Raw genomic sequence first — 20,554 nt, 5'->3', positions numbered from 1 at the left:
TAGATGTAATAATAGTTGAAAGTGCTAAATTTTTAGGGGTCACCGTGGACAGTTGTTTACGATGGAAAAATCATATTTCCAATATAAGCAATAAGCTTAGCAGTGCTGTTTTTGCTCTGAGACAAATTAAGCCACTAATAACTGATGATGATGTGCGCATGGTGTATTTTTCATTCTTCAATTCTATAATGAGGTATGGTATAGAAATCTGACGCCACTCGACTGAGGCAATTAAAATATTCAAATTACACAAACAAAAAAAATTAGAATAATAGGAAACAAAAGAACAAGAGATAGTTGCAAGCCTCTTTTGAAAAAATATAAGATTCTAACCATCTACAGCTTGTGTGTGTGTGTGTGTGTGTGTGTGTGTGTGTGTGTGTGTGTGTGTGTGTGTCTGAAACATTTGTGTGTGTGTGTTTGTTATTGTCTCTATCAACATACCAACGCTTTCATTTGGTAAGTTACAGAATCTTTGTTATATAAAGATTCCATGACGTACCAAACGGGAAAGCGCTGGTAGATAGACAATTTTTTCTATTTTATATATATAGGGAAACATTACTCGTGGGAAAAATATATCTAAAAACAAAGATTATGAGACTTACCAAACAAAAGTGCTGGCAGGTCGATAGACACACAAACATACACACAAAATTCTAGCTTTCACAACAAACGGTTGCTTCATCAGGAAAGAAGGAAGGAGAGGGAAAGACGAAAGGATGTGGGGTTTAAGGGAGAGGGTAAGGAGTCATTCCAACCCCAGGAGCAGTAAGGCTACCTTAGGGGGAAAAAAGGACAGGTATACACTCGCGCGCACACACACACACACATATCCATCCGCACATACACAGATACAAGCAGACATTTGTAAACGCAAAGATTTTGGGCACAGATGTCAGTCGAGGCGGAAGTAAATAGGCAAAGATGTTGTTGAAAGACAGGTGAGGTATGAGTGGCGGCAACTTGAAATTAGCGGAGGTTGAGGCCTGGTGGATAACGAGAAGAGAGGATGTACTGAAGGGCAAGTTCCCATCTCCGGAGTTCTGACAGGTTGGTGTTAGTGGGAAGTATCCAGATAACCCGGACGGTGTAACACTGTGCCAAGATGTGCTGGCCATGCACCAAGGCATGTTTAGCCACAGGGTGATCCTCATTACCAACAAACACTGTCTGCCTGTGTCCATTCATGCGATTGGACAGTTTGTTGCTGGTCATTCCCACATAGAAAGCTTCACAGCATAGGCAGGTCAGTTGGTAAATCACATGGGTGCTTTCACACGTGGCTCTGCCTTTGATCGTGTACACCTTACGGGTTACAGGACTGGAGTAGGTGGTGGTGGGAGGGTGCATGGGACAGGTTTTACACCAGGGGCAGTTACAAGGGTAGGAGCCAGAGGGTAGGGAAGGTGGTTTGGGGATTTCATGGAGATGAACTAAGAGGTTACAAAGGTTAGGTGGACGGCGGAAAGACACTGTTGGTGGAGTGGGGAGGATTTCATGAAGGATGGATCTCATTTCAGGGCAGGATTTGAGGAAGTCGTATCCCTGCTGGAGGGCCACATTCAGAGTCTGATCCAGTCCCGGAAAGTATCCTGTCACAAGTGGGGCACTTTTGGGGTTCTTCTGTGGGAGGTTGTGGGTTTGAGGGGATCAGGAAGTGGCTCTGGTTATTTGCTTCTGTACCAGGTCAGGAGGGTAGTTGCGGGATGTGAAAGCTGTTTTCAGGTTGTTGGTGTAATGGTTCAGGGATTCTGGACTGGAGCAGATTCGTTTGCCACGAAGACCTAGGCTGTAGGGAACGGACCGTTTGATATGGAATGGGTGGCAGCTGTCATAATGGAGGTACTGTTGCTTGTTGGTGGGTTTGATGTGGACGGACGTGTGAAGCTGGCCATTGGACAGATGGAGGTTAACGTCAAGGAAAGTGGCATGGGATTTGGAGTAGGACCAGGTGAATCTGATGGAACCAAAGGAGTTTAAGTTGGAGAGGAAATTCTGGAGTTCTTCTTCATTGTGAGTCCAGATCATGAAGATGTCATCAATAAATCTGTACCAAACTTTGGGTTTGCAGGCCTGGGTAACCAAGAAGGCTTCCTCTAAGTGACCCATGAATAGGTTGGCGTACGAGGGGGCCATCCTGGTACCCATGGCTGTTCCCTTTAATTGTTGGTATGTCTGGCCTTCAAAAGTGAAGAAGTTGTGGGTCAGGATGAAGCTGGCTAAGGTAATGAGGAAAGAGGTTTTAGGTAGGGTGGCAGGTGATCGGCGTGAAAGGAAGTGCTCCATCGCAGCGAGTGTAAATCTGTCCTTTTTTCCCCCTAAGGTAAGTCTTTCCACTCCCGGGATTGGAATGACTCCTTACCCCCTCCCTTAAAACCCACATCCTTTCGTCTTTCCCTCTCCTTCCCTCTTTCCTGATGAAGCAACCGTTTGTTGCGAAAGCTTGAATTTTGTGTGTATGTTTGTGTTTGTTTTTGTGTCTATCGACCTGCCAGTGCTTTTGTTTGGTAAGTCTCATCATCTTTGTTTTTAGATATATTTTTCCCACGTGAAATGTTTCCCTCTATTATATTCATATCATTAATTTGATTTATCCCGCCGATATATACTCAATAATACGTAATAATACGTAACCCACTTCCAAACCATAACAAACAAAAAAAAATTTTTTTTTCTGCTTTCAACACTACCGCTGCTATAAAATCCACCGTTTCTAGTTCACAAACAGTTCCTTTCACCTATTAAACAACCGTTTCGGCTAGTTCTAATAACTTTTGCTTTATTTGCACTTCCGTTTTTCTCACATCACTGATCATTTTTACCCGCTTCCCACAGGTTTTAACGTCATTATTTCTTCGTCAGACAATTGTTAGCCTCATTTTCATAATCTGCCACCACAAAACCACTCCTTTTAATACATTTACACGTAGTTTTTTCAAAATTTTCCCGAATTTCTCCACCCTTTAACGTGTTTTGGCGGCAGCACAACCACCTAATCTTTATGCACATCGTTGTCTACCTACACAAGTTTACCACAGGATCAACATAGCCCAGCTCTAACCAACACTTTTTCGCCTTTTTTTCACACCAGATCTCCAGTTGCTTTCTAGTTCACCTATATCTCTCCCCATATATTTTTTTTTCATTTTCATTTCAGCTTCATGTTACACTTTCCACCTTCTAATACCATGTCACCCTCACAACACCCCCACAACGACCTCATTAAGTTTTATTTACATTCCCTCCGCAAACATGCCTTCGCCCTAGCCAGATTACACTCACACATTTTATTTTCTCAGGCTTGTCTGACATTTGGCATTACCCCCAAAGGCCTCACACTTAAAGTTTCCATCTCTGGCTGCAACCCTTCTTTCCATCAGTCCCTATACCAGTTCCAAACTGAACAATCCATTGCCCTCACCCACCTAATCCTTCACCTACACATCAATTCAGCCAATGAACACACCCTTCAACTCCTATCCTTAATAAAAGTCCTCAATCTTTCCTCTCCCACATCCACACTGGCTGTTCAGAGCATTCTCCTACAGGCCAACCGCAAATTAGAACAGCATGCCACCCTCCACCTTAAAAACTATCCAATCTCCTGGTTTCCCACCTCCGGAAAGGCAACTCACTCACCCTTCACAACCTTTCCAGCAAACCTCAACCTCCTCTCGTTGCACACAGACCCAGTCTCTCCCATCTACTCAATCTCCCACTTCCAGCTCCACTCCCCCCAAAACCTCAAAATTCCAATCAACGCAATCTGGAACCACAACACCCTAATTCAGCAGTTAACCTTTCCTCCAAACCTCTCTCCCAATCCGAAACCTCTGTCCTATCCAAAGGCCTCACCTTCACCCCCACTCCCAGATTCAACCAAACAGCCCTCGTCAAAGATTTACTGTCCTACGCTCGTACTCTCTGCTGGAAATATCACTTTGCCACGAAGAAAAATTATCCTAATCCTACTCCTAATGATCCAACTCCCCAAGACACTATCCAAATTGAACCCTGCCTGGAACAGTTCTGTCCTCTGTCACAGCGGGACCCACCTCCTCTTCTTCAAAATCATCCTCTCCAAACCTTCCAGGAATTTCTCACTTCCAGCCTTGCCTCTCGATCCCACCTCCTCTCCTCAAAATCATCCTCTCCAAACCTTCCAGGAATTTCTCACTTCCAGCCTTGCCTCTCAATCCTTAATCCTACTCCCAACATCACCACTGCTGAAGCCCAGGCTATTCATGATCTGAAGGCTGACCGATCCATCGTCATTCTTCCAGCGGACAAGGGTTCCACGACCGTGGTACTTGATCGTCAGGAGTATGTGGCTAAGGGACTGCGTCAGCTTTCAGACAACACTACATACAAAGTTTGCCAAGGTAATCCCATTCCTGATGTCCAGGCGGAGCTTCAAGGAATCCTGAGAACCTTACGCCCCCTACAAAACCTTTCACCGGACTCCATCAACCTCCTGTCCCCACCGACACCCTGCACCCCTACCTTCTACCTACTTACTAAAATTCACAAACTCAATCATCCCGGCCGCCCCATTGTAGCTGGTTACCAAGCCCCCACAGAACGTATCTCTGCCTACGTAGATCAACACCTTCAACCCATTACATGCACTCTCCCATCCTTCATCAAAGACACCAACCACTTTCTCGAATGCCTGGAATCCTTACCCAATCTCTTACCCCTGGAAACCATCCTTGTAACCATTGATGCCACTTCCTTATACACAAATATTCTGCACGTCCAGGGCCTCGCTTCGATGGAGCACTTCCTTTCACACTGATCACCTGCCACCCTACCTAAACCTCTTTCCTCGTTACCTTAGCCAGCTTCATCGTGACTCACAACTTCTTCACTTTTGAAGGCCAGACATACCAACAATTAAAGGGAACAGCCATGGGTACCTTGATGGCCCCCTCGTACGCCAACCTATTTATGGGTCGCCTAGAGGAAGCCTTCCTAGTTACCCAGGCCTGCCAACCCAAAGTTTGGTACAGATTTATTGATGAAATCTTCATGATCTGGACTCACAGTGAAGAAGAACTCCAGAACTTCCTCTCCAACCTCAACTCCTTTGGTTCCATCAGATTCACCTGGTCCTACTCCAGATCCCATGCCACTTTCCTTGACGTTGACCTCCATCTGTCCAATGGCCAGCTTCACACATCTGTCCACATCAAACCCACCAACAAGCAACAGTACCTCCATTCCATATCAAACGGCCCCTTCCCTACAGCCTAGGTCTTCGTGGCAAACAAATCTGCTCCAGTCCAGAATCCCTGAACCATTACACCAACAACCTGAAAACAGCTTTCACATCCCGCAACTACCCTCCTGACCTGGTACAGAAGCAAATAACCAGAGCCACTTCCTCATCCCCTCAAACCCACAACCTCCCACAGAAGAACCCCAGAAGTGCCCCATTTGTGACAGGATACTTTCCGGGACTGGATCAGACTCTGAATGTGGCTCTCCAGCAGGGATACGACTTCCTCAAATCCTGCCCTGAAATGAGATCCATCCTTCATGAAATCCTTCCCACTCCACCAACAGTGTCTTTCCGCCGTCCACCTAACCTTTGTAACCTCTTGGTTCATCCCTATGAAATCCCCAAGCCACCTGGCTCCTATCCTTGTAACTGCCCCCGGTGTAAAACCTGTCCCATGCACTCTCCCACCACCACCTACTCCAGTCTTGTAACCCAGAAGGTGTACACGATCAAAGGCAGAGCCACATGTGAAAGCACCCATGTGATTTACCAACTGACCTGCCTACGCTGTGAAGCTTTTTATGTGGGCATGACCAGCAACAAACTGTCCATTTGCATGAATGGACACAGGCAGACAGTGTTTGTTGGTAATGAGGATCACCCTGTAGCTAAACATGCCTTGGTGCACGGCCAGCACATCTTGGCACAGTGTTACACCGTCTGGGTTATCTGAATACTTCCCACTAACACCAACCTATCAGAACTCCGGAGATGGGAACTTGCCCTTCAGTATATCCTCTCTTCCCATTACCCACCAGGCCTCAACCTCTGCTTATTTCAAGTTGCCGCCGCTCATACCTCACCTGTCATTCAACAACATCTTTGCCTCTGTACTTCCGCCTCGACTGACATCTCTGCCCAAACTCTTTGCCTTTACAAATGTCTGCTTGTGTCTGTTTGTGTGCGGATGGATATGTGCGTGTGTGCGAGTGTATACTTGTCCTTTTTTCCCCCTAAGGTAAGGCTTTCCGCTCCTGGGATTGGAATGACTCCTTACCCTCTCCCTTAAAACCCACATCCTTTCGTCTTTCCTTCTCCTTCCCTCTTTCCTGATGAAGCAACCGTGGGTAGCGAAAGCTTGTATTTTGTGTGTGTGTGTTTGTGTTTATTTGTGTGTCTATCAACATACCAATGCTTTTGTTTGGTAAGTTACATTATATATATATATATATATATATATATATATATATATATATATACTGCTCCTTGCTTGGGATCATAAATATAAATTCAACAAAAATGAAGATGTACACCAACACCACACTAGAAACACAAAGAAATTAAGAATTCCGCAGCATAACCCACCTCAATATGAGAGAAGCAGTGCTTACATGGCAGTAAAGTTGTACAACACTTTTCCACCACACATCACTAATGCCAAATCGAAGGATAAGTTTAAACAGTCAATCAAACAACTGCTATTAGACAGTTAGAAACCCCTTCATATTCAATCAGAGAATTTCTTTCAAACGAAAGTAACTGAAGCAAACAGGCTCAGTACACTAAAAGAAAAATGTAGAAAGGTATAGAGAAAAAGAAAAAGTAAAATGTGTTAACTTCTTAACAGCATTGTTTTTTCTAAAGATTGTTTTTCTACAGTATTATTGCTGTTAAATTTTTTTTGTAAATGTAAACAAAACAAGATCTAGAATATGTATGTGCTATGTGACTGTATTATACCATATTTGTAAAATGATGGACCCATAGCATGGAATTATTGCAATTAAGTGTTCTGTAATTTAGGTAAATAGATTATGTATCCTCATAAAATCTGTTCAGTTTACAGTATCTAAAATTTTGTAACTATGATGTTAATTTTCAGAAATGTTGTGGCTAAAATTTATTAGTTATCTTAGCAAAACTATAGTTAGAGTCGGTAAAAGTAATGTATTTTATTGCAGAACTGACAAAGCAAATATGTACTTGGACTTACTCCATAGATGTGCATCATAACCTGCCAAATAAATATGTTCAGAAAGGGACATTCAATCAAAGATGTCATAAACCAGGCAATTACCTTTGTTCAGAACTCAAATGAGGTCTGAAGTCTGTGCTGTGGGAATAATATTAAATATCACAGGTGCCTTTGACAGCCTGAAGTGGCTGACCTTATCTCACAGATGCATAAAACGGAGTATCCTACCCCCTTTTTATGAGCCCAAGGGGTTATTTATAGAAATCTGTATGCAAAAAGTGTACATGGCCAACAGAAAGCATAAGGAAGTATTGTCGTCAGAGTTCAGCCTGTGGGCCCATATTCTAGGATGAGGTCAGAACCCTAGTGGAGAAAATGTGTACTGCAGCAGAAGTTGAGAACAGTGTAGCAAATGCAGAAGACTCCTACTAATTATGTGTGGGGCAACTAGAACACAATTGAAGGAAGAGGAACAAACACAATGCAGATTTTGTATGAATAGTGTCAGCTTCAAGTATATAAACTAAAAGTGCCTATGTGAAAATAGTTAATACGTTGTTAAAAGGATGTTATCATTCAAAAGAAATCCTAGAATAAAAATAAATAATGAACCACTATATAGTGAAGTTTCTGGTAGGGTCTGGAATTTGAACGTGATAGAAGACAAAATTTTCCAGCTCATGCAAAACAAACCAGTACTACAGCAGCTGCAGTTATGCAAAGGATTGTTAGTATAGAATAAAATAAATTTATAATGGCTTAGTAATTAATATGGATACGCCATGAATATATCTTATCAGGCATCATACCACATGGAGCAAGTATATGGGCTCACAGGTTGAGGACAATGTTGGCCCAGGTAATACAAAGGGCACAGAGAAGAAGCATATTGAACAACAGCAGCAGATGCTCATTTTACTATTCTTGGGCTCTGGCCACTGGATTACATCACACACTACAGAAGTGCAGTGTATTGGCTAATAAAAAAAGGATGAGGGAAAGTTGAAGCCATTTCAAGAGAATATACAAACATAAAACAGGGACACATGAATAAGCTATTAACGGAGTGGCAAGGAACCTGAGAAAGCATTAATACTGCTAGATGAGTGTACAAAATATTTCCTAATGTTGAGGAAAGGTTGTTAATGGAATATATTTACCCATCAAGAGATTTGGTTCTCTTCAATATTGGACATGGTACATACCCCATCTACCTGAAAAGAAGGGAAAGTGACGTCTGCATTTGTCAGCTGATGAGAGCTCCTGAGCATATTGTCATTGAGTATAATCTACATGCAAATATCACAGATGGATAGAGAGACCTATTGAGAAATAATTGTGTTTATAATATACTTCGGGACTGAGGAGTATATGAGGTATTAAACAAAGTATATGAAAAGACGTTACCGCATGGACTGGAATTGTGTCTGGCAAGACAGGATCCAACTACAAGAAGATACCAGGCAGCACAGCTAGCACAAGTGAAATAGCATAAAGATACCCCTAAGGTAGGAAATAGAACATCAGTGATACTTGGGAATGACCTAGATACCACTCAAGAGGGGCTGCAACGATTAAATGGCTAAAGTTTCAGATGTTGCTATAAGCTTAAACATGCTATTTGTCTTCTTCCTCGTGGTCTCCCTTCCAAGTGTTAGGTCTGTTGGTATTTTATAGCCTCATTGAAAAGCCCTCTTGCTATCTTTTCTTCAGTCAATCTAGTGATCTTACACTGTTGGGTTGGTAATGAAATATGGATTTTCGGATGCTCTTTGAACTTATTCATCATATATCATGTATGTTTTCTCCAGTTGTTCTGTATATAATGTGTGACAGGCTCCATTTTAAGTTCCTTCAACAAATCTTCATTGCTTTGTGATCCTGTTTGGTGTGACCAGCTGTTCATCTCAACAATTTGCTTCTGTAGGCTGTTAGTCTTTTTGCATATGTTGCCTTTATTATCCAGATTCTGCTGCCATAGCACATCACAGGTCTTGGTAAGGTGTTAATAAAGCATACTCTTGGTATTCCCCTGGACCAGGGAAGGCATCATTACATTATTAGTAATTCCCATTGTTTTTGTATAACTGACACATTCTTCATCTAGGTCTGTTCCTTCAAGACAGAATAGTTTATAGCTAAATGTGTGAATGTGTTCACCCTTTCCAGAGTTTTATTTTTCAAACGGATCTTACTTTGTACTGGGTATTTTCCACAGAAGGCCATAGTTTTTGTTACTGTCTATATAATTTCTCAGTTTTAATCAGCTATACAATATAAACCATAGGTAATAAGAAGCACATAGTATGTAAAAATATTGGTAATTAACGCAAAGTAGTATATAAATTGTAAATAATAAAGTGCAGCAGGTGGCAAGATATTTGCAGCACATATGAATGCAGATAAATGGAGAAGCCATTGCAGGCCACTGTTTCAAAGGAATTTGGATATAAGTGGAAACCTGAGAGTGATATCACTTTCTGGAAGCAATCTGCAAGGGTCACGGGAAACAGAGAGCCTTCTGAGGGCGCCTCATGGCCGACACAACATGTGAGGTGATACCAAGATGTGTTAGTCCCAATAATATGCAACGCAACCATTGTGATGTGTATCACACCACAACTAATTATACATAGAAAAGACGATATATGGTTTATAATGACTTGGTGGCAGTCTGGAAACCAACAGTGAGTGTCACGTAGAACCAGAGCATGAGAAAATGCTTTGGTAAAATGAACATACTGCAAGCTCATAACTGGGTCAAATTATAGTTTTTGTTTAGAATGTTATTAATTTGAAGCTCTAGCAAAATAATCAATTTTTATTGTTGGAATGTATTTTATTACGTAATTAATGTATTTTTTCTCTTAATTTATGATTGAGATAGCAGTTGCATGGTTTATTTTTGTTTCTAGGTTGCTAATCAGAGATATAATAGCAAATAAAAGAAGTCTTTTTTACTATTACATGGCAGCAATGTTAGAATCTCCTAATGATCTGTCTTCTGTTTTCAGTAGCACTAAATTTAATACGAAAATGTTATAAAATTTTTGGGGTTGTCCCTTCTACTATCAGGAATTTGAGTTTCATGTACATCTTGGAGACTTGACCGTTGCCAGCACCACCACCACAGCTGCACCCATCACATATCCCCAGTCATCAACCTGCCAACAAATGTAATGTATTGCGAATACATAGAAAGAAGGATCCTTTATTGTATGATTATATGATAGCGGAACAAACACTGGTAGCAGTTACTTCTGTAAAATATCTGGGAGTATGCGTATGGAACGATTTGAAGTGGAATGATCGTATAAAACTAATTGTTGGTAAGGCGGGTACCAGGTTGAGATTCATTGGGAGAGTGCTTAGAAAATGTAGTCCATCAACAAAGGAGGTGGCTTACAAAACACTCGTTCGACCTATACTTGAGTATTGCTCATCAGTGTGGGATCCGTACCAGGTCGGGTTGACGGAGGAGATAGAGAAGATCCAAAGAAGAGCGGCGCGTTTCGTCACTGGGTTATTTGGTAACCGTGATAGTGTTACGGAGATGTTTAATAAACTCAAGTGGCAGACTCTGCAAGAGAGGCGCTCTGCATCGCGGTGTAGCTTGCTCGCCAGGTTTCGAGAGGGTGCGTTTCTGGATGAGGTATCGAATATATTGCTTCCCCCTACTTATACTTCCCGAGGAGACCACGAATGTAAAATTAGAGAGATTAGAGCGCGCACGGAGGCTTTCAGACAGTCGTTCTTCCCGCGAACCATACGCGACTGGAACAGGAAAGGGAGGTAATGACAGTGGCACGTAAAGTGCCCTCCGCCACACACCGTTGGGTGGCTTGCGGAGTATCAATGTAGATGTAGATGTAGACTATTTCATCCAGTGTGTTAATTTGCAACTGTTAACATTTATTTTCAGAATGTGTGTGTGTGTGTGTGTGTGTGTGTGTGTGTGTGTGTGAGAGAGAGAGAGAGAGAGAGAGAGAGAGAGAGAGAGAGAGAGAGAGAGAGAGAGAGAGAGAGAGAGAGAGAGGGGGGGGGGGGGGGGGGGGTCGGCATGCTGGCGCTTGGACATATTCTATTAGATATGTGTTTCTAACCCCCACCCCCATGAACCGTGGACCTTACCATTGGTGGGGAGGCTTGCGTGTCTCAGTGATACAGATAGCCGTACCGTAGGTGCAACCACAACAGTGGGGTATCTGTTGAGAGGCCGGACAAATGTGTGGTTCCTGAAGAGGGCCAGCAGACTTTCCAGTAGTTGTATGGGCAACAGTCTGGATGATTGACTGATCTGGCCTTGTAACGCTAACCAAAACGGCCTTTCTCTGCTGGTACTGTGAACGGCTGAAAGCAAGGGGAAACTACAGCCATATTTTTTCCCGAGGGCACGGAGCTTTACTCTATGGTTAAATAACGATGGCGTCCCTTGGGTAAAATATTCCGGACGTAAAACAGTGCCCCATTCAGATCTCTGGGTGGGGGCTACTCAGGAGGACATCATTATCAGGAGAAAGAAAACTGGCGTTCTAAGGATCGAAGCGTGGAATGTCAGATCCCTTAATCGGGCAGGTAGGTTAGAAAATTTAAAAAGGGAAATGGATAGGTTAAAATTAGATATAGTGGGAATTAGTGAAGTTCAGTGGCAGGAGGAACACAACTTCTGGTCAGGTGAATACAGGGTTATAAACACAAAATCAAATAGCTGTAATGCAGGAGTAGGTGTAATAAGGAATAAAAAATAGGAGTGCTGGTAAGCTACTACAAACACCATAGTGAATGCATTATTGTGGCCAAGATAGACACAAAGCCCATGCCTACCACAGTAGTACAAGTTTATATGCCAACTAGCTCCACAAATGATGATGAGAGTGATGAAATGTATGATGAGATAAAAGAAATTATTCAGGTAGTGAAGGGGGACGAAAATTTAATAGTCATGGGTGACTGGAATTCAATAGCAGGAAAAGGAAGAGAAGGAAACATAGAAGGTGAATAAGGAATGGGGGTAAGAAATGAAAGAGGAAGCTGCCTGGTAGAATTTTCACCAAGCATAACTTAATCATAGCTAACACTTGGTTCAAGAATCATAAAAGGAGGTCGTATACATGGAAGAGGCCTGGAGATGCTCGAAGGTTTCACATAGACTATACAATGGTAAGACAGAGATTTAGGAACCAGGTTTTAAACTGTAAGACATTTCCAGGGGCAGATGTGGACTCTGACCACAATCTATTGATTATGAACTGTAGATTGAAACTAAAGAAACTGCAAAAGGGTGGGAATTTAGGGAGATGGGATCTGGATAAACTGACAGAACCAGAGGTTGTACAGAATATTAGGGAATGATTGACAGGAACGGGGGAAAGAAATGCAGTAGAAGAAGAATGGGTAGCTGTGAGGGATGAAGTAGTGCAGACAGCAGAGGATCAAGTAGGTAAAAAGACGAGGGCCAGTAGAAATCCTGGGGTAATGGAAGATATATTGAAATTAATTGATGAAAGGAGAAAATATAAAAATGCAGTAAATGAAGCAGACAAAAAGGAATACAAATGTCTCAAAAATGAGATCAACAGGAAGTGCAAAATGGCTAAGCAGGGGTGGCTAGAGGACAAATGTAAGGATGTAGAGGCGTATCTCACTAGGGACATGATAGATACTGCCTACAGAAAAATTAAAGAGACCTTTGGAGAAAAGAGAGCCACTTGTATGAATATAAAGAGCTCAGATGGAAACCCAGTTCTAAGCAAAGAAGGGAAAGCAGAAAGGTGGAAGGAGTATATAGAGGGTCTGTACAATGGTGATGTACTTGAGGACAATATTATGGAAATGGAAGAGGATGTAGATGAAGATAAAATAATAGATATGATACTGTGTGAAGAGAGTGACAGAGCACTGAAAAACCTGAGTCAAAACAAGGCCCCGGGAGTAGACAACATTCCATTAGAACTACTGACAGCCTTGGGAGAGCCAGTCCTGACAAAACTTACCATCTCGTGAGCAAGATGTATGAAACAGGGGAAATACCCTCAGACTTCAAGAACAATATAATAATTCCAATACCAAAGAAACCAGGTGTTGACAGATGTGAAAATTACCAAACTATCAGTTTAATAAGGCACAGTTGCAAAATATTAACGCGAATTCTTTACAGACGAATGGAAAAACTGGTAGAAGCCGACCTTGGGGAAGATCAGTTTGGATTCTGTAGAAATGTTGGAACACATGAGGCAATACTGACCCTACAACTTCTCTTAGGAAATAGATTAAGGAAAGACAAACCTACATTTCTAGCATTTGTAGACTTAGAGAAAGCTTTTGACAATGTTGACTGGAATACTCTCTTTCAAATTCTGAAGGTGGCAGGGGTATAATACAGGGTGCGAAAGGCTATTTACAATTTGTACAGCAACTAGATGGCAGTCATAAGAGTCAAGGGGCATGAAAGGGAAGCACTGGTTGGGAAGGGAGTGAGACGGGGTTGTAGCCTATCCCCAATGTTATTCAATCTGTATATTGAGCAACCAGTAAAGGAAACAAAAGAAAAATTTGGAGTAGGAATTAAAATCCATGGAGAAGAAATTAAAACTTTGAGGTTCGCCGATGACATTGTAATTTTTGCAGAGACAGCAAAGGACCTGGAAGAGCAGCTGAACGGAATGGACAGTGTCATGAAAGGAGTGTTATATGAACATCAACACAAGCAAAATGGGGATAATGGAATGTAGTCGAATTAAATCGGGTGATGCCGAGGGAATTAGATTCGGAAATGAGATGCTTAAAGTAGTAAATGAGTTTTGCTATTTGGGGAGCAAAATAACTGATGACAGTTGAAGTAGAGAGGATATAAAATGTAGACTGGCAATGGCAAGGAAAGCGTTTCTGGAGAAGAGAAATTTGTTAACATCGAGTATAGATTTAAGTGTCAAGAATTTGTTTCTGAAAGTATTTTTATGGAGTGTGGCCATGTATGGAAGTGAAACATGGATGATAAATAGTTTGGACAAGAAGAGAATAGAAGCTTTCGAAATGTGGTGCTACAGAAGAATGCTGAAGATTAGATGGGTAGATCAAGGAGGTATTGAATAGAATTAGGGAGAAGAGAAATTTGTGCCACACCTTGACTAGAAGAAGGGATATGTTGGTAGGACATGTTCTGAGGCATCAAGGGACCACTAACTTAGTATTGGAGGGCAGCATGGAGGTTAAAAATCATAGAGGGAGACCAAGAGATGAATACACTAAGCAGATTCAGAAGGAAGTAGGTTGCAGTAGGTACTGGGAGATGAAGAAGCTTGCACAGGATAGAGTAGCATGGAGAGCTGCATCAAACCAGTCTCTGGACTGAAGACCACAACAACAACAATGTGTTTCTAAATTTAGTTTTTAACTTATATATCTTAGCATATACACTTTTTCTTTATTTCTTTTGCAGGCTGGGCCTGAAACCAAATGTCCTTATGGAAATCTTCAACACAAGCTCTGGACGTTGCTGGTCATCAGAACAATATAATCCTGTCCCAGGAACAATCAGCAATGTACCAAGTGCCAATAACTATGAGGTATTTATAGTCAAGTGATTTCAAGATAGTCTGCTATTGGAATTGTAAAATTCATATATTCAGTGTTCTGATAAGTTATATAGTGTAATTTCACAGGGTAGACCACAAATATTATGTGATTAACTAAGAGGGCAACAAGCCAGTGTGTAATAATTTTTACTTTGTTAACCTTTTTTGTTGCAATTACAAGATTACATTTATGTTGGTGTGACTGTACACCATATGAATGCAGGTTGTAGTGGACAAATATTTGTATTCAAATGAACTTATAACCTGAGATTTATTGTCTGTTGATTGTTATCTGAAAAGAGTATTTCCAACTCTCTCTCTCTCTCTCTCATTGCAATGACTTATTCATATTGAGACCAAAGTAAGTACAATGCTGGCTGGAAGGAAGTCAGTGTCATGGTCTGTTGGGGATAATAAAAGGTATAATGTGTAACAGTCTTTCTGTAGTGCCTGTCTGCAACTCAGCAGGTCATTCAGAGGGTATATGTAGTGTTGACCATGTTTCAGACAGGGCAATTGCATGAGACTTTAGGTGAGTTAAGAGAAGCCTCAGATCATTCTAATGCACAGATGTGGATTGAATATCACAAAGTGTGCTAAGTAATAGCTTGTGGGTGACTTACTGTAGGCAGTTTTGTGTGTCCACCACTATAGTAATTGTGAGTTTAAAAAATGCAGAAAGCTTGGACTTAATGGGATATAAGTGTGCTAACAGCACTGGAAATCATAAGTAACACCGAACAGTAATTTCACCCCAAGAAATTTTTGCTACTAAAGTTGATTTGAATCTGAAAAACAAGAGAAAAAAATGACAAAATGTAACATAGTAACATATTATAACACATTTATTACATATATAAAAAGAAACATTTATTACAGGCCACTGAAGATGCTTCACAAACAAAAGAAGCAAAACATATTTGGCAATAAACAAACTGCCTTTCATTTAGTTGCATAGACAGAACCTCTATGAATAACTGTGACTTGTGCTATTTTTATTTTATTTATTTATTTATTTATTTTTATTTATTTTTTGTCAGAATTTACAAGAAAAGTGTAATAAAACATTATGTCATTTATCATTTCACAATTGCGTAGCAGATAAATGAGCTATTGTGTAGATTTTACTCACTATACAAGTAAATTTAAATCTCATACTCTGTGAAAAATTTGTAAATTTCTATGGCTTCATTCAAGCTCAAACGTTCAGATACTTTTTAGTAAATATTTGAACTCTTTGCATTATTTTATTGGTTAGTAAGAAATAGTACCACCAAGTTTCAGCTTTCCATCAGTCATCATTATACTTACTTTGGTCTCAATATGAATAAGTCGTCGTAATGAGAGAGACGGAAATACTCTTTTCAGATAACAATCAACTGACAAGGCTCCTACAGTCAGCACATTTGTTGTTCTATGTGCCTTGACATTTCGCCAAAGTTCTCCTGTTGGCAAATAATATCTTCTGTCCTGTTTGACATAGTTACTAATATTATAAATGTGAAACTAACTCTGTCTGTCTTTATGTCGTCTTTTCACAGGAGAACCACTGAATCAAATGTTATGAAATTTGATATGGAGATAGCTTGAATCCTGAGAAAGAACATAGGCTATTTACAAAAAAAAGTTAAATCAATAGGCAAAGGTGCTAAAAGTCAATAATAGTGAATCAAGCAGCGAAATATTTGTCGGCAGTGCACTCTTTTACAATATGTTGCTCAGGCAATAAGAGTTATGTCAAATTTGGAAATACAAAACTGTAGATCTTAAAGGATGTACACAAAAGTCCATGAGAACATATGCTTAGCTTTTAGGGTTCACTCATAATGATTTTTGTCTTTTTATTGCACTTGGTGCAGCAAATCTAACAGACATCAGAAAAGTGGTGATTGTGCGTGAACTGTAAAAGCTGACATGGATTCTTGCAAAATTTTCTGTAGAGGTTTCTGACTTCTATATTATAGTACGACATCAAATTATGTACCACGTATTGAATGGGCAGCGTGTTGCTGCTACCAAACACTTTACTTTATGTAGCAGGTTATCTTTAAATGGCTAAACAAAATTTCATCTCACATATGTCATGACAATTCTGATTGAACTAACCTTCAAATAAATTCAAAATCTGCATTGAAATTGAGGCATTGGAGTTGGTGCTGTGATGCTATAGCATACAAAGACTTGTTGTTGTTGTGGTCTTCAGTCCTGAGACTGGTTTGATGCAGCTCTCCATGCTACTCTATCCTGTGCAAGCTTCATCATCTCCCAGTACTTACTGCAACCTACATCCTTCTGAATCTGCTTAATGTATTCATCTCTTGGTCTCCCTCTATGATTTTTACGCTCCAAGCTGCCTTCCAATGCTAAATTTTTGATCCCTTGATGCCTCAGAACATCCCCTACCAACCGGTCCCTTCTTCTTGTCAAGTTGTGCCACAAACTCCTCTTCTCCACAGTTCTATTCAATACCTCCTCATTAGTTATGTGATCTACCCATCTAATCTTCAGCATTCTTCTGTAGCACCACATTTCGAAAGCTTCTATTCTCTTCTTGTCCAAACTATTTATCATCCACGTTTCACTTCCATACATGGCTACACTCCGTGCAAATACTTTCAGAAACAACTTCCTGACATTAAAATCTATACTCAATGTTAACAAATTTTTCTTCTTCAGAAACGCTTTCCTTGCCATTGCCAGTCTACATTTTATATCCTCTCTACTTCAACCATCATCAGTTATTTTGCTCCCCAAATAGCGAAACTCCTTTACTACTTTCAGTGTCTCTAATTCCCTCACCATCACCTGACTTAATTTGACTACATTCCATTATCCTCGTTTTGCTTTTGTTGATGTTCAACTTATATCCACCTTTCAAGACACTGTCCATTCCATTCAACTGCTCTTCCAAGTCCTTTGCTGTCTCTGACAGAATTACAATGTCATCGGCGAACCTCAATGTTTTTATTTCTTTTCCATGGACTTTAATGCCTACTCCGAATTTTTCTTTTGTTTCCTTTACTGCTTGCTCAATATACAGATTGAATAACATCAGGGATAGGCTACAACCCTGTCTCACTCCCTTCCCTTTCGCGCACACACACGCATATCCATCCACACATATACAGACACAAGCAGACATATTTAAAGATGTCTGCTTGTGTCTGTATATGTGTGGATGGATATGTGTGTGTGTGCGAGTGTATACTCGTCCTTTTTCCCCCCCCTAAGGTAAGTCTTTCCACTCCCGGGATTGGAATGACTCCTTACCCTCTCCCTTAAAATCCACTTCCTTTCGTCTTTCCCTCTCCTTCCCTCTTTCCTGACGAAGCAACCGTTTGTTGCGAAAGCTAGAATTTTGTGTGTATGTTTGTGTTTGTTTGTGTGTCTATCGACCTGCCAGCGCTTTCGTTCGGTAAGTCACATCATCTTTGTTTTTAGATATAATTTCATTTATATGTGTATATAATGTGTGTGTGTGTGTGTGTGTGTGTGTGTGTGTGTGTCTTTATTTTTAAAATTAGATACAGAAAGCCTATAAGGACATGTTCATGCTTCTAATGCTTGTGCCTCCCTCACTGTCACACGCACAAAAAAAAAAAAAAAAAAAAAAAAAATACTGTATTTGCCTCTGACAAGGGGTGGGGACCCACACCAAATACAGTTGTCATAATTCTTGCACACCTGATGACTTTCTTATGTATGATCCCTTAAGGAAAAAGATATGAGAACAGAGAAACGATATTTGGGCTAAGAAGGTGGTGTTGATATAGTGATTAGAGTAGGGATGGTGGGGGAATGCTAAGGATAAGATGCTATTTGTAGTGGATCATACAGTTGAGAGCAAAAATAAGGGAATGATTTCAGGGCTGATGCTTGCAGTTGTGAAAAGTAAACTTATGAGCATACAAAGTAACAATTTAATTAAAATGTGTGCTATGTTGGCTGTGGTTGTAATTCTCATAATTAGACATTAAAAACAGAGCCAATCATAAAGATGTGTGAGTAACATATTCAAGGAAATGAGTAAGTCACAGTTCTGTAACTATAGAGGCAGCAGGAAGAAGTAAAGTGACAGCTTTAGTTCAACAAAATATAGCAAAGACAAAAACAGGTTTCTCAAATATAAAATAATAGCTTCATTATCAACATTATTAAACCCTAATCTTCTCTCCTTCCTTTTGTGTAAACTTTTAGTTCACTGTGCAATTTATCATCGTGCAACATATGCACAATTACTGTAAAAATAGAGTAATAAGGCTTGTGGTAGTAACTAAAGCTGTGATATTATTGTGTTAAATTATACTTTTTCCCTGTTGTTGCAGGGTGGTTTTGGCACACATCTTATGGCAAAGGATCTTGGTATTGCACAAGAAGCATCAACAAAAAATCAAGTTCCTACTCCCTTAGGTTCATTAGCACACCAGATTTATCGCATTTTAGTTGCACAAGGATATGGAAAGAAAGATTTTTCTGTTATATATAAGTTTCTGAGTGAAGCGAAATAAATCTGCAATTGTGTGATATGTCATTCATAGCTTCCTATGCAAATGGCTGTATAAATGTATTACATTAAGAAATGTCAAAATCGACTTTGTATTGAAGATGGAGGTATGTGATTTATGTTAGCACAGTTATCAGCACAGTTTTTAGTAGCAAAGCGCTTTTGTATACACCAGGACTACTTCCTTAAATATTATTTGAGACCATGTGTTTTACAATTTGTATCCTGGAATTATGTCTGCAATTAGCACCTTTCTCCCATGCAGTTGTAATGTGTACTAAGGCTTCAGTTCCTTTTTCAACATTTTCTGAAATACAATACTTTCTGTCCCCATCTATTAACTAGCCAACAGCCTACCTGATCATATACTATCCTGAGGCTTCACCTCCTATCTGTCTTACATCAGACACATTTAAAACTAATAAAGGACACTGAATGCAACTCACACAAGCAAGCACACGTTACGCACACATGACCATCATCTCCGGCAGCTCGGTCATTCTGGTCCGAGCTGTTGGAGGTGATGGTCATGTGTGCATTAGTTGTTCTTGCTTGTGTGAATGAATGTGTGTATGTTTCTTTTTTTGACAAAGGCTGCGGCCGAAAGCTAATGTGAAAGTAACTTTTAATTGTGCCTGTCTGCAACTTAATGTGTCATCTTTACAGTAAGTAGCAATCTATCTTTTCCTCGTGTTGTAGATATTCCTACATGGAATTGATTTGATATCGATTGTATACAGGAAAGGGCAGCACATATGGTCACATAATTTGTCTGACCAATGGATGAGTGTTGCAAAATTGTGAAAAATCTGAATGAACTGACACTTGAAGAAAGATGCCAGCTCTCCCACAAAAGCCTGCGTACTGCTACATTGCCATCTGTTAACCAGTAATTGGTAATAATGTAATCCACATGTGAATGGCACAGGAAGAGCCCTAATACAGGTGCAGTTGTAATTATTTCCTTCCATGCATTTCATAGTTGTTTGGAGGGCGTTCATCTAGATGTAGATTAACTACATGAAATAAAATGTCGTTCGCCTCACTATGCAATATGGATTTAGTATTTGATTGTAGAGGTCAGGGTTGAATGGCGTCTGTGGTGGGTGGTGGAACTGGGCTGCTAGTGGTCAGGAATGCCTTCAGCTATCCACCTTGAGAGTCGTTACAGCAATGTGGTGAATAGGTACCAGGTGGATGTCCAACATCCAATCATAAAAACAGTAATTTCATATACTACTATATCTCGTGTCAGAATATATCAATCAGGGTGG

At 40.4% G+C, this 20,554-nt stretch overlaps 1 protein-coding gene across 1 annotated transcript in view; it reads left to right on the top strand.

Moving 5' to 3' along the window:
* Positions 1-19,307, top strand: part of LOC124615395 (3-hydroxyisobutyrate dehydrogenase, mitochondrial) — a 65,809-nt gene extending 46,502 nt beyond the window's left edge. The window contains exons 6-7 of the mRNA XM_047143230.1: positions 14,641-14,767; positions 19,102-19,307. Coding sequence (XP_046999186.1) covers positions 14,641-14,767; positions 19,102-19,284 — 310 coding nt within the window. The 3' untranslated portion in view covers positions 19,285-19,307. The remainder of the gene's footprint in view (positions 1-14,640; positions 14,768-19,101) is intronic.
* Positions 19,308-20,554: the final 1,247 nt, after the last annotated feature.

Source organism: Schistocerca americana, chromosome 1, assembly GCF_021461395.2.
Source record: "Schistocerca americana isolate TAMUIC-IGC-003095 chromosome 1, iqSchAmer2.1, whole genome shotgun sequence".
Lineage (NCBI taxonomy): Eukaryota > Metazoa > Arthropoda > Insecta > Orthoptera > Acrididae > Schistocerca > Schistocerca americana.
The sequence above is the reverse complement of the archived record's forward strand: the minus strand, read 5'-3'. Positions and strand labels throughout refer to the sequence as shown.